The sequence below is a fragment of the Aethalodelphis obliquidens genome, unplaced genomic scaffold (genome assembly GCF_003676395.1).
Source record: "Aethalodelphis obliquidens isolate GAN/ISIS:26980383/991018 unplaced genomic scaffold, ASM367639v1 scaffold63, whole genome shotgun sequence".
NCBI lineage: Eukaryota > Metazoa > Chordata > Mammalia > Artiodactyla > Delphinidae > Aethalodelphis > Aethalodelphis obliquidens.
The window spans coordinates 9556907-9571725 of record NW_020838007.1 but is presented as its reverse complement, the minus strand read 5'-3'; the positions used below and the strand labels follow the sequence as shown (position 1 = coordinate 9571725).

The following is a 14819-nucleotide window of genomic DNA, read 5'->3' as shown; positions in this document are numbered from 1 at the left end:
TGATGCTCAACAGTCAGGGTGTCTGATTCCTGGTGGGGTCACACCCCTAAAAGGCGGGGCCTGATGACGGAGAGTAGGAGTTGGGTGGGATGAGTGTGCTGGTCCTAGGATGTTGTGTGGGTGTTTTGGGAAGATCTTCCCCCTGTGCCATCCCTCTTGGTCCCACAGTTGCAGTCTCCTCTGTTGATACCAGAGATGGAGATGGAGGAAGAAGGGGGTGCGTGGATGTGGCCGGAGGAGGCTGGGGATAGAGGCGGGCAGGGAAGCAGACGCGCTGCCTCGAGGGCTGTGGGTGGGGTTTGGTGAAGGGTGACCGTGTGATAACAGCGAGGGGACCACGTGCAGTGTCTGGGGGCAGTCGTGCCGCCCCCCGGGCGCGGGGCCAGCTCTGCCCACTCACCCGTGCTGCTCTGGATGGTCCTCACGGTGGTGGTGGTACGCGGCGGGGAGGAAGACCTCAGCGACACGCACTCGTCGTCCTGCGAGCAGCCCTTCTCGATGGCGCGCACGTAGCTGTGGCTCCGCATGCGGAAGCAGCCGGGCATCGGCAGGTCCAGGGCCTCCACTGCCTGTGACTCCAGCTCGCTGAACACCGACTCGCACACCGACTCGAACTGCCCGTTCACCTCCATCTCGCTCACCTGCGGGCGAGACGGGGACCGTAACACCGCGCTGCTCCGGGGGAGAAGCCACCTCGCCCTCGGAGCATCTCCAAACTGCATCCCCCAGAAGAACGTCCCGTGCGCTTACAGTAAAGTCCAGCGCATTGTATTTCCTCTACCTGACAGACTTATAGTAGAATGGTATCTAGTTTATGATCCCAAATAGTCAATTAAATTCTAAAGAAAAAGAACTTTGTTTTTAGAATGCAGGGAAGCGTGGCGCAGGGAAATCTTACATCAGGGCACGCCAAGGTGCTAATTCTTCCTTATTTATAAATGCAAACCTAGGGGCCAATTTTATAGGCCTACGGTCAGAGTTCGTATATTTCAATGGGGCTGTAATTTTAGGACAAACGTTTCAGAAACTAGTATTTTTATTGTGCCTTTGGAAGTGACTAGCTCGTCAAATAATTTGCATCGACTGAAACTTAATTTACTGCAAAGTATAAAAACAGGCCCTGTATTTTCTGGCAAGATACCCACATCATGCACAAAAATAGACCAAACCCAGATGTGAAAATCTTGAAAGGCACTACTGAGATTTTCAAACTATCTACATACTATTTAAAGAAGGTTTCGCTCTTCTCTATAAAAGCTGATATGGTCCACAAATTGTTTATAAATGTGTTTTAAAGTGCTTCCAAATGAGGTCTTCCCTTTTCGAAGCATCAGTTTTTATTATTATATTCCCTAATATTCCCCTAATATTCCCATAATTTACATTGGATTTGAGCACCACCTTAAAAAAAAAAAAAAAAAAAAAAAAAAGCCAGACCAGGTGCTTCTGTCAATTTACCACTTTGCAGCTGATGGGATAGAGGTGTGGCAGCATTCTTCAAAGTTCTGCTACCTTCCAGAACTTCGTATGTCAAATTTCCTTAATATCAAATTCATGAGTAATTGAAAATTTAACGGATTAAACTATAATTAAGCTCAGAGCGTATACTGAAAAGGATGGCAATTTTGTGTCATAGGAAGATGCAATCCAATAGTGGCTAATTTCTTTAAACTTCAATTACCTTAAGGCATATCAAGTGGAAAAGAGACATACATTTCTTAATAATAATTCTTTACAGTTTAAAGTAGTATTTTCATATACTTTATCTAATTTGATATAAAATCCCTGCACATTTTCAAGGCTAATAATTATATATGTCCATATTTTAAAATTATGTATATAATATATACTTGTTTTTAGGAGATAGTTGGAGGTGCATTTAGAGGTAAAGGGACATGATGTTTGCAACTAATTGTCAAATAGAGAGAGAGTGAGCAAATGAGGCAAAATTTTAATAATCAATGAGTATGAATCTGGGTCAGTGATGTACAGGAGGTCTTTGTATTTCACATGTGACTCTTCTGTCAGTTTGGAATGATTTCAAAGTAAAAAGTAAAACAAACTATATATATATTTATTATTATTAATAGATTTTCCCCTATTAATCAAACATCACAAAGAAATAGTAAAGTATCTATCCCTATCAAGGTAACAACAATTATACCTGGATGATTACCTTTCAGAGGGTATTAGTGCCCCCTACCCTATTTTTCATAAATAACGAATCATAAAGTAAATATATTGAATAATTCTGCAACCTGTTTTTTTCCACTTAAACTTCTATTTTATACTTATATTCTTTTTTTTCCCCCCAGTTTTTAAAGTCATACACACTATAAAACTTGACAATTTACATTAAGCTTTTGAAAATTCTTTAGTTCTAAATATCTTTAAATGGTAACAACCACTTTTTTTTCAACCTACAATGTATCATAGCAGACAATAAAAAAGCATTCAAGTTTGGGGTATACCAATTACATTTTGGAAATTAAATAGGGATGCATAGAAGCTGAAGGAGTGTCCTTACAGATACATTAGCATTCTACCAACAGTAATGTTTGATCCTGCCTACAGCAAGGCTCCAGTGCTGTGGCTGGAACCTTTGATCTTGAGTCCCACTCCAGCATATGGTGCTACTAAGCATAATCAAAGTGCAAATCTTTATAGAAATTACAGAGACTGAAAAAGGGACGGATGCTTCCTTCCTCTAATTTCCTTTCCTGCCATGTTCTGGTCTTAAGTAAAAAACATTTGGTCTTTTGATGAAATCTGCAAATAGTTTGAGGGTATTTTACACTGTATACAGTCAATTATTTCACTGTCCAAGATTATTTCCATTACTAAGATTGACAGTGTTTCCTGCCAGAACAGAGTCATGGTTTTTGTGCCCAATTACCACACGGGTATGAAACTGCCTCCACGATTTTGGCCCCATACAGTGATGTTAGCATAAGGAGACATCTACAGTTCTGGGGGAGGTTTCTTGGGTGGGGAGTACTTGCCACTTGTACATTCCAGATTTTGATAAGAAATCACTGAACATTTACAGGATGAGTGGCTAATCCTTGAAGTTGATACTCTTCAAAAGAGGTGTCTGCCCTACAAATATATATATATATTTTTTAACATCTTTATTGGAGTATAATTGCTTTACAATGGTATGTTAGTTTCAGCTTCACAACAAAATGAATCAGTTATATATATACATATATTCCATATCTCTTCCCGTTTGCGTCTCCCTCCCTCCCACCCTCCCTATCCCACCCCTCCAGGCGGTCACAAAGCACCGAGCTGATCTCCCTGTGCTATGCGGCTGCTTCCCACTAGCTATCTACCTTATGTTTGGTAGTGTATATATGTCCATGCCTCTTTATCGCTTTGTCACCGTTTACCCTTCCCCCTCCCCATAGCCTCAAGTCCATTCTCTAGTAAGTCTGTGTCTTTATTCCTGTCTTACCCCTAGGTTCTTCATGACATTTTTTTTTTTTAAAATTCCATATATATGTGTTAGCATACGGTATTTGTCTCTCTCTTTCTGACTTACTTCACTCTGTATGACAGACTCTAGGTCTATCCACCTCATTACAAATAGCTCAATTTCGTCTCTTTTTATGGCTGAGTAATATTCCATTGTATATATGTGCCACATCTTCTTTATCCATTCATCCGATGATGGACACTTAGGTTGTTTCCATCTCTGGGCTATTGTAAATAGAGCTGCAATGAACATTTTGGTACATGACTATTTTTGAATTATGGTTTTCTCAGGGTATATGCCCAGTAGTGGGATTGCTGGGTCATATGGTAGTTCTATTTGTAGCTTTTTAAGGAACCTCCATACTGTTCTCCACAGTGGCTGTATCAATTTACATTCCCACCAACAGTGTAAGAGGGTTCCCTTTTCTCCACACCCTCTCCAGCATTTATTGTTTCTAGATTTTTTGATGATGGCCATTCTGACTGGTGTGAGATGATATCTCATTGTAGTTTTGATTTGCATTTCTCTCATGATTAGTGATGTTGAGCATTCTCTCATGTGTTTGTTGGCACTCTGTATATCTTCTTTGGAGAAATGTCTATTTAGGTCTTCTGCCCATTTTTGGATTGGGTTGTTTGTTTTTTTGTTATTAAGCTGCATGAGCTGCTTATAAATTTTGGAGATCAATCCTTTGTCAGTTGCTTCATTTGCAAATATTTTCTCCCATTCTGAGAGTTGTCTTTTGGTCTTCTTTATGGTTTCCTTTGCTGCGCAAAAGCTTTTAAGTTTCATTAGGTCCCATTTGTTTACTCTTGTTTTTATTTCCATTTCTCTAGGAGGTGGGTCAAAAAGGACCTTGCTGTGATTTATGTCATAGAGTGTTCTGCCTATGTTTTCCTCTAAGAGTTTGATAGTTTCTGGCCTTACATTTAGGTCTTTAATCCATTTTGAGCTTATTTTTGTGTATGGTGTTAGGGAGTGATCTAATTTCATACTTTTACATGTAGCTGTCCAGTTTTCCCAGCACCACTTATTGAAGAGGCTGTCCTTTCTCCACTGTACATTTCTGCCTCCTTTGTCAAAGATAAGGTGTCCATATGTGCATGGGTTTATCTCTGGGCTTTCTATCCTGTTCCATTGATCTATCTTTCTGTTTTTGTGCCAGTACCATACCGTCTTGATAACTGTAGCTTTGTAGTATAGTCTGAAGTCTGGGAGCCTGATTCCTCCAGTTCCTTCTTTCGTTCTCAAGATTGCTTTGGCTATTCGGGGTCTTTTGTGTTTCCATACAAATTGCAAAATTTTTTGTTCTAGTTCTGTGAAAAATGCCAGTGGTAGTTTGATAGGGATTGCATTGAATCTATAGATTGCTTTCGGTAGTAGAGTCATTTTCACAATGTTGATTCTTCCAATCCAAGAACATGGTATATCTCTCCATCTATTTGTATCGTCTTTAATTTCTTTCATCAGTGTCTTATAATTTTCTGCATCTTTTGTCTCCTTAGGTAAGTTTATTCCTAGATATTTTATTCTTATTTATTCTTTATTCTTATTTTATTCTTTTTGTTGCAATGGTAAATGGGAGTGTTTTCTTGATTTTCTTGATTTCACTTTCAGATTTTTCATCATTAGTATATAGGAATGCCAGAGATTTCTGTGCATTAATTTTGTATCCTGCCACTTTACCAAATTCATTGATTAGCTCTAGTAGTTTTCTGGTAGCATCTTTAGGGTTCTCTATGTATAGGATCATGTCATCTGCAAACAGTGACAGCTTTACTTCTTCTTTTCTGATTTGGATTCCTTTTATTTCCTTTTCTTCTCTGATTGCTGTGGCTAAAACTTCCAAAACTATGTTGAATAACAGGGGTGAGAGTGGGCAACCTTGTCTTGTTCCTGATCTTAGTGGAAATGCTTTCAGTTTTTCACCATTGAGGATGATGTTTGCTGTGGGCTTGTCATATATGGCCTTTATTATGTTGAGGAAAGTTCCCTCTATGCCTACTTTCTGCAGGGTTTTTATCATAAATGGGTGTTGAATTTTGTCAAAAGCTTTCTCTGCATCTATTGAGATGATCATATGGTTTTTCTCCTTCAGTTTGTTAATATGGTTTATCACATTGATAGATTTGCGTATATTGAAGAATCCTTGCATTCCTGGAATAAACCCCACTTGATCATGGTGTATGATCCTTTTAATGTGCTGTTGGATTCTGTTTGCTAGTATTTTGTTGAGGATTTTTGCATCTATGTTCATCAGTGATATTGGCCTGTAGTTTTCTTTCTTTGTGACATCTTTGTCTGGTTTTGGTATCAAGGTGATGGTGGCCTCGTAGAAGGAGTTTGGGAGTGTTCCTCCCTCTGCTATATTTTGGAAGAGTTTGAGAAGGATAGGTGTTAGCTCTTCTCTAAATGTTTGATAGAATTCGCCTGTGAAGCCATCTGGTCCTGGGCTTTTCTTTGTTGGAAGATTTTTAATCACAGTTTCAATTTCAGTGCTTGTGATTGGTCTGTTCATATTTTCTATTTCTTCCTGATTCAGTCTTGGCAGGTTGTGCATTTCTAAGAATTTGTCCATTTGTTCCAGATTGTCCATTTTATTGGCATAGAGTTGCTTGTAGTAATCTCTCATGATCTCTTTTATTTCTGCAGTGTCAGTTGTTACCTCTCCTTTTTCATTTCTAATTCTATTGATTTGAGTCTTCTCCCTTTTTTTCTTGATGAGTCTGGCTAGTGGTTTATCTATTTTGTTTATCTTCTCAAAGAACCAGCTTTTAGTTTTATTGATCTCTGCTATTGTTTCCTTCATTTCTTTTTCATTTATTTCTGATCTGATCTTTATGATTTCTTTCCTTCTGCTAGCTTTGGGGTTTTTTTGTTCTTCTTTCTCTAATTGCTTGAGGTGCAAGGTTAGGTTGTTTATTCGAGATGTTTCCTGCTTCTTAAGGTGGGCTTGTATTGCTATAAACTTCCCCCTTAGAACTGCTTTTGCTGCATCCCACAGGTTTTGGGTCGTTGTGTCTCCATTGTCATTTGTTTCTAGGTATTTTTTGATTTCCTCTTTGATTTCTTCAGTGATCACTTCATTATTAAGTAGTGTATTGTTTAGCCTCCATGTGTTTGTATTTTTTACAGATCTTTTCCTGTAATTGATATCTAGTTTCATGGCATTGTGGTCAGAAAAGATACTTGATACAATTTCAATTTTCTTAAATTTACCAAGGCTTGATTTGTGACCCAAGATATGATCTATCCTGGAGAATGTTCCATGAGCACTTGAGAAAAATGTGTATTCTGTTGTTTTTGGATGGAATGTCCTATAAATATCAATTAACTCCATCTCGTTTAATGTATCATTTAAAGCTTGTGTTTCCTTATTTATTTTCATTTTGGATGATCTGTCCATTGGTGAAAGTGGGGTGTTAAAGTCCCCTACTATGAATGTGTTACTGTCGATTTCCCCTTTTATGGTTGTCAGTATTTGCCTTATGTATTGAGGTGCACCTATGTTGGGTGCATAAATATTTACAATTGTTATATCTTCCTCTTGGATCGATCCCTTGATCATTATGTAGTGTCCTTCTTTGTCTCTTCTAATAGTCTTTGTTTTAAAGTCTATTTTGTCTGATATGAGAATTGCTACTCCAGCTTTCTTTTGGTTTCCATTTGCATGAAACACCTTTTTCCATCCCCTTACTTTCAGTCTGTATGTGTCTCTAGGTCTGAAGTGGGTCTCTTGTAGACAGCAAATATATGGGTCTTGTTTTTGTATCCATTCAGCCAATCTGTGTCTTTTGGTGGGAGCATTTAGTCCATTTACATTTAAGGTAATTATCGATATGTGTGTTCCTATTCCCATTTTCTTAATTGTTTTGGGTTCGTTATTGTAGGTCCTTTCCTTCTTTTGTGTTTCTTGCCTAGAGAAGTTCCTTTAGCAGTTGTTGTAGAGCTGGTTTGGTGGTGCTGAACTCTCTCAGCTTTTGCTTGTCTGTAAAGGTTTTAATTTCTCCATCAAATCTGAATGAGATCCTTGCTGGGTAGAGTAATCTTGGTTGCAGGTTTTTCTCCTTCAACACTTTCAATATGTCCTGCCACTCCCTTCTGGCTTGCAGAGTTTCTGCTGAAAGATCAGCTGTTAACCTTATGGGGATTCCCTTGTGTGTTATTTGTTGTTTTTCCCTTGCTGCTTTTAATATGTTTTCTTTGTATTTAATTTTTGACAGTTTGATTAATATGTGTCTTGGCGTATTTCTCCTTGGATTTATCCTGTATGGGACTCTCTGTGCTTCCTGGACTTGATTAACTATTTCTTTTCCCATATTAGGGAAGTTTTCAACTATAATCTCTTCAAATATTTTCTCAGTCCCTTTCTTTTTCTCTTCTTCTTCTGGAACCCCTATAATTCGAATGTTGGTGCGTTTAATGTTGTCCCAGAGGTCTCTGAGACTGTCCTCAGTTCTTTTCATTCTGTTTTCTTTATTCTGCTCTGCAGTAGTTATTTCCACTATTTTATCTTCCAGGTCACTTATCCGTTCTTCTGCCTCAGTTATTCTGCTATTGATCCCATCTAGAGTACTTTTAATTTCATTTATTGTGTTGTTCATCGTTGCTTGTTTCATCTTTAGTTCTTCTAGGTCCTTGTTAACTGATTCTTGCAATTTGTCCATTCTATTGTCCATTCTATCTCCAAGATTTCGGATCAACCTTACTATCATTATTCTGAATTCTTTTTCAGGTAGACTGCCTATTTCCTCTTCATTTGTTAGGTCTGGTGGGTTTTTATCTTGCTCCTTCATCTGCTGTGTGTTTTTCTGTCTTTTCATTTTGCTTATCTTACTGTGTTTGGGGTCTCCTTTTTTGCAGGCTGAAGGTTCGTAGTTCCTGTTGTTTTTTGTGTCTGTCCCCAGTGGCTAAGGTTGGTTCAGTGGGTTGTGTAGGCTTCCTGGTGGAGGGTACTAGTGCCTGTGTTCTGGTGTATGAGGCTAAATCCTGTCTTTCTGGTGGGCAGGTCCACGTCTGGTGGTGTGTTTTGGGGTGTCTGTAGACTTACTATGATTTTGGGCAGCCTCTCTGCTAATGGGTGGGGTTGTGTTCCTGTCTTGCTAGTTGTTTGGCATAGGATGTCCAGCACTGTAGCTTGCTGGTCGTTGAGTGAAGCTGGGTGCTGGCGTTGAGATGGAGATCTCTCCGAGATTTTTGCTGTTTGATATTATGTGCAGCTGGGAGGCCTCTTGTGGACCAGTGTCCTGAAGTTGGCTCTCCCACCTCAGAGGCACAGCACTGAGTCCTGGCTGCAGCACCAAGAGCCTTTCATCCACAGGGCTCCTTAATTTGGGATGATTCGTTGTCTATTCAGGTATTCCACAGATGCAGGGTATATCAAGTTGATTGTGGAGCTTTAATCCACTGCTTCTGAGGCTGCTGGGAGAGATTTCCCTTTCTCTTCTTTGTTCTGACAGTTCCCAGGGGCTCAGCTTTGGATTTGGCCCCGCCTGTGCGTGTAGGTCGCCGGAGGGCGTCTGTTCTTTGCTCAGACAGGACGGGGTTATAGGAGCCGCTGATTCGGAGGCTCTGGCTCACCCAGGCCGGGGGGGTAGGGAGGGTCACGGAGTGCGGGGCGGGCCTGCAGTGGCAGAGGCCGGCGTGACGCTGCAGCCTGAGGCGCGCCGTGCGCTCTCCCGGGGGAGCCGTCCCTGGATCCCGGGACCCTGGCAGTGGCGGGCTGCACAGGCTCCCCGGAAGGGCGTGTGGCTAGTGACCTGTGTTCGCACACAGGCCTCCTGGCGGCGGCAGCAGTGGCCTTAGCGTCCCATGTCCGTCTCTGGGCTCCACACTTTTAGCCGCGGCTCGCGCCCGTCCCTGGAGCTCTCTCAAGCAGCGTTCTTAATCCCCTCTCCTCGTGCACCAGGAAACAAAGAGGGACGTAAAAGTCTCTTGCCTCTTCGGCAGGTCCAGACCCCTCCCCGGACTCTCTCTCGGCCAGCCGCGGCGCACCAACGCCCTGCAGGCTGTGTTCACGCCGCCAACCTCAGTCCTCTCCCGGCGCCCCGACAAAAGCCGGAGCCTCAGCTCCCAGTCCCGCCCGCCCCGGCGGGCGAGCAGACAAGCCTCTCGGCTGGTGAGTGCCGGTCGGCCCGATCCTCTGCGCTGGAATCTGTCCGCTTTGCCCTCCGCACCCCTGTTGCTGTGCTCTCCTCCGCGGCTCCCAAGCTCCCCCACTCCGCCTCCCGAAGTCTCCACCCGCGAAGGGGCTTCCTAGTGTGTGGACACTTTTCCTCCTTCACAGCTCTCTCCTGCTGGTGCAGGACCCGTCCCTATCCTTTTGTCTCTGTTTAGTTTTTTCTTTTGCCCTAACCAGGTACGTGGGGGGTTCCTTGCCTTTTGGGAGGTCTGAGGTCTTCTGCCAGCATTCAGTAGGTGCTTCGTAGGAGTTGTTCCACGCGTAGATGTATTTCTGGTGTATCTGTGGAGAGGAAGGTGATCTCCGCGTCTTACTCGTCCGCCATCTTCCCGGAAGTCCCTATACTTATATTCTTAATAGGATTCTCCTTTATTCTCTTTTCTAAAAAAATAAATTTATTTATATATTTCTTTATTTTTGGCTGTGTTGGGTCTGCGTTGCTGTGCGCAGCCTTTCTTTAGTTGCGTTGAGCGGGGGCTACTCTTCATTGGGGTGCACGGGCTTCTTATTGCAGTGGCTTCTTTGGTTGAGTGTGGGCTCTAGGCGCACGGGCTTCAGTAGTTGTGTCTCGCGGGCTCTAGAGCGCAGGCTCAGTAGTTGTGGTGCACGGGCTTAGTTGCTCCGCGGCAAGTGGGATCTTCCCCGAACAGGGTTTGAACCTGTGTCCCCTGCATTGTCAGGCGGATTCTTAACCACTGCGCCACCAGAGAAGCCCCTTCATTCTCTTAACTTTTTGTTTTTATTATATACAGATACAGAAAACCATGCAAAATAAATGCATAGCTTGTGAATTATAATAAAGCCAACACCCTTGTACCTAGTACTCAGATCAAGGAACAGAATTTTCTCAGGCACCTAGAAGCCCTTCCATAGACCCCATCCTACCCACAGCCCCCACCCTCCCTCCAAAAGTAATTACTACTCTGAGTTTTATTGCAAGCACTGCTTTGCATTTATGTTTTTTTTTTACCTAAGTGTGCATCCCTAGACTCTACAGTTCAGTCTTACCCATTTTTAAAATTTATATCTTTTAATTCACTTTTAATATTCAGGCCTCCCTCCACCCGTTTTTAACAAATATTACAATGTATCTATTGAAGCACCTGGGGCGTTTGACCTGGAAAGTTTCCCAGAGTCTGGATTTGCTGATTTCCTGCACACGGAAGCTTTAGCATGTTCCACTGTCCTTTGTGTTTCCTGAAATTTGAAAGTTGGATCCAGAGGCTTGATCAGACTCAGGTTTAATCTCTTTGGCAAGACTAGAGGTCATGTGTCATGGGCTCTCTCATCAGGAAGCACATTATGTCTGGTTATCTCTCTTTTTATGCTGTTGGGAGTCATTGATGCTCAGTGCCTAGATCCGTTAGTTCATGGGGGTTGCAAAATGGTGATACTCTTGGTTCTACCAACTTTTACATCACTAGTTGGAATTTTTTTAAAATAAAGAAATGCTTCCTCTCATATTATTTGGTTAGTAGGTTCAGTTCACACAGTAACAGCAGATGTTTGATCTTTTCCCTTTTATTTACTAGTTAAAAAATATATTTATTTATTTGGCCGCGTCAGGTCTTAGTTGCAGTGTGGGCTCTCTAGTTGTCCTGCAGCATATGGGATCTTAGTTTCCCGATCAGGGATCGAACCTGCATCCCCTGCATTGGAAGGCAGATTCTTAACCACTGGACCACCAGGGAAGTCCCTGTTTACTAATTTTTAAGATAATAAATTTGTTCTCTTGTATCTACTAAACATGACCAATTAATTTTTAGAAGTATCAAAATGGACTCATAGATTTAAAAGTATTTGACGGTTTTAAATCCACTTCTATTTTCATTCTTACTTAACTCATCTGTCCCATCTGTGGCCAGTGGGAACCTCTTAGGTTGGCTCCTGGGTCCTTTTGACATGAGACCAGTGGTCTTTGATAACTTCCTTTGTATCTGGTATGACAAGTTATTCAAAACTTATCTTGCATCTTTCCTGCCCAGTCCTGAAATTAGTATTTTTCCACGAAGTCTTTTTTCTTTTAGTGGTAAATTGTATCACAAGAACACAGTTTGGGTACCAGGAAGCTTCACTGTCATTGCTACAGGGTTGGTCATTCTTCCTAGGCCTTTCAGTGGACAGAAAACTAGGTTATGAATACATCGAATTCAAATTCACACTGCAGTGTTTTTATGTAACTTCTTCTATGTTATATTTATACGTATACCTTTATCGCATATTAAAAATCCTTGTTTTCAAGGACACAGAAGATGATGGAATTGGGATATACTACAGTGATTCATTTGCTTTCTTCCACAATACGTACGCAACAGCCTCAGAGTAGCATACTAATACCACCTGCCCAACCATTACTGAAAACAGTTCACAATTCTTTTTTTTTTTTTGCATCTGCTGTCTCTATTATTCCCTCATTTAAAAATAGTTGTGCTAGATTGACATTATCAGAGCATATAACTTACACGTTCTCTCCCACTGTAGCTCTCACTAGTCTTAGTTTTACAAATAACTATATATTTAATGCTTGCCACTACTTTTTTCATATAAAAAGATGATTCTTCATCCAACTTAGACACAAATATAGGTCAAATAGTTCTAGATGGCTTATGAAGACAAAGAGCAGACCCCTGGCCCACCCAGCCCACCCCCAATTCTCCCTCCCCAGAGGCAACCATTTTCAATTCTTCCAGTTGGATTTTATGGTGTTTGCATCCATATTGCAGAACACATGCTTATGTGAATCTCTTGATATGTTCATAGACCTCTTGGTTTCCTTCCTGCCCTTGAAGCGTCCCTCTTGGAGCCTCCTATGCTACTGCAGTCTATGGCTGCCAAGCCCACTGCCGTCCTGGGATCTCCCTTCCCCATCATCCCAGGGGTGCCCTTTATTATCTAGCCTGTGGTGGAGCCCCTGTTCCCTCTTCCTAATTTTATTCCCTCCTTTTGGTGGAGCACATCCTCCAGTGCTTTCCTGGGAAGGCGCCACCTCACATTGATGGAAATGTCTGTACCCCACCTCCACTGTTAAGGGAGAGCATGCTTGCATTTAGAATTCTAGCTGTATCCCTTTTTCCTTCAGATGTTTCCAGGCTTTGCTCCTGTCTCTTAGCCTCCATGTGTGCTATGATTGAGCAAGTGGATGCCTTTCTCATTCCTGAGCCTTTCCATGTGAGCTGGTTTGCCCCATCCCTTTTAGGTACTAAATGATCTAATGTTTCACCATGGCATTCTCTGTGTGGATCTTTCTCCATCCATTTTGCTGGGTACTGTGTGGGCCCTCTCAACCTGCAGATTCATGTCTTTCAGTTCTGGGACCATTATTTCATTAGTAATTGCCTTCCTTCTATTTTCTCTTTTCTTTCTGAAACTCCTAGTGTTCATTGTTGGAATCCAAGAACAAGAAACATGAAGAAAACTACAGTGATACATCATAATTTCCAAAACCAAACTGGAGGACTTATACTTCCTGATTGCAAAACTAACTACAAAGCTACAATAATCAAAACAGTTTGGCACTGACGTAGGACAGACATACAGACCAGTGGAACAGAATGGAGAGTCCAGAAGTAAAGTCATGCATCTATTTGCCACTAGTTCTTACATTTGGTCTTTTGGGTTGTCTAAAGCTCACTGTCTGGTAGATGCCTCAGGATGGGCTCATGGAAACAGTATTCCCTGCATTCATCCATGCTTTTAATAGTGTGCCCATGCTTTTTATAGTTGAAAGTCAGTTTTTTTGGGATATAAAATCTTTGGTTCCCATTTTCCCCCTTGGCTACAATAACATATTACTCAATTTTATTTTGGCATAAACTACTGTTATTATAGAGTCTGATGATAATTTTTGTTCTTAAGTCACTTGCTTTTTTTGTCTAGAAGTCCAAAGGGGGGGTTGGTGGTTTTTTCTTTTTAATTCTTCAAAATCCTGTAATTTTACTAGACTATGTCTTGGTATTTATTGTTTTGGGTCAGTTTCTCAGGTACATGGTATATTCTTTTGAATCTTTTTATTTCAGGGATGTTTTCTTTAATGTTTTATTATTTGTTCTGGTCCTTTGATTTGATTATCTTCTTCAGAGACTTCTGTTATCTCTATGGTCAATCTTTGCCTGTCTTCCATATTTATCAATTTCTCTTGAATCCTTTTTAACTCTTCTTTTTTTTTCTTGATTTAAAAACTCTTCCTCCTTTTCAGGTTCTATTTTGCTCAGTGTATAAAATGTCTCATTCACTTGCTCCTCTATTCCCTCAGTCTAATCTTCATTTCTGAAATGATTTTTCTTTTCCTTCTAATTCTTTCCTGAGTTCTGTGGCATCATTTTTAAGTTTTTGAAAATTCAGATATATCTTTTCCTCCCATGTCTTATGTCATTTTCTTAATGTTTTTTAGTTTATTTTGAAAGAGTGTGTTACAGTTTTGATCTATTTTGTGGGTGTGTCTTTCTGTCATGCTTTCATTTCTGTAGGAATGTTATTCTCCTTATTCTCTTTTCTTTATTATAGTGACTTTGACTGTGATTTAAAGTGGATATTTTTTTGTTCCTCATTTCTCAGTAAAATTAGTTTTTCTGACCTTGAGAGGGTGATACATTCAGGATTTTCCCCCTGAATTTTCCACAGGGCTTCCTCTTCTATTGTTTTAGCATCGTGTTGCTTTCCAAGATTTCCTGATTCTCTTGTTCCTTCCCCCAACTTTTACCTGAACCTTCTCTTTTCTTCTTTGCTATTATCTCTATCTTGCTTGTATTTGATTCTATTCCCAGCTGTTTCTTCTGAGAACTGGGCCCTCTTCTTGAAGGAAAAACTGGTTGGTTGGGTTCCAGTGTATACATAGGCTCAGATTTCCCCAACCTCTCCTGATTTTACTGCAGGCCCCTTGAATTTACCTGCTCTTAGAGAAGGCAAATCCTTCCCAGTTTCAGCCGCTATTCTCAAATGCATACCCCACCCCTCCAAACTACCTGCTGCTGGTTTCCTTCTGCTTTACTCACATCCATCAAGAAAGTCATTGTTTTCCTCTGTGTTCTCCAGCACAGATGTGGATGCAACACAGGCTTATGGCTACTGGTGGTTTGTTCCTATCTACTTACATTTTGGGTTCACAGAATATCTTGTCGTCTGATTTTGTTGTAAATGTTGTCCATGAATTTTTAGTTTTTC

General features: G+C 41.1%; 1 protein-coding gene across 8 annotated transcripts in view; it reads right to left on the bottom strand.

The window, feature by feature from the left end:
• DLGAP1 (DLG associated protein 1) overlaps positions 1-14819 on the bottom strand; it is a 322151-nt gene that overhangs the window by 155120 nt on the left and 152212 nt on the right. For all 8 annotated transcript variants that reach the window (XM_027088554.1, XM_027088553.1, XM_027088560.1 and 5 more), the window contains exon 4: positions 401-641. In XM_027088554.1, coding sequence (XP_026944355.1) covers positions 401-641 — 241 coding nt within the window. The remainder of the gene's footprint in view (positions 1-400; positions 642-14819) is intronic.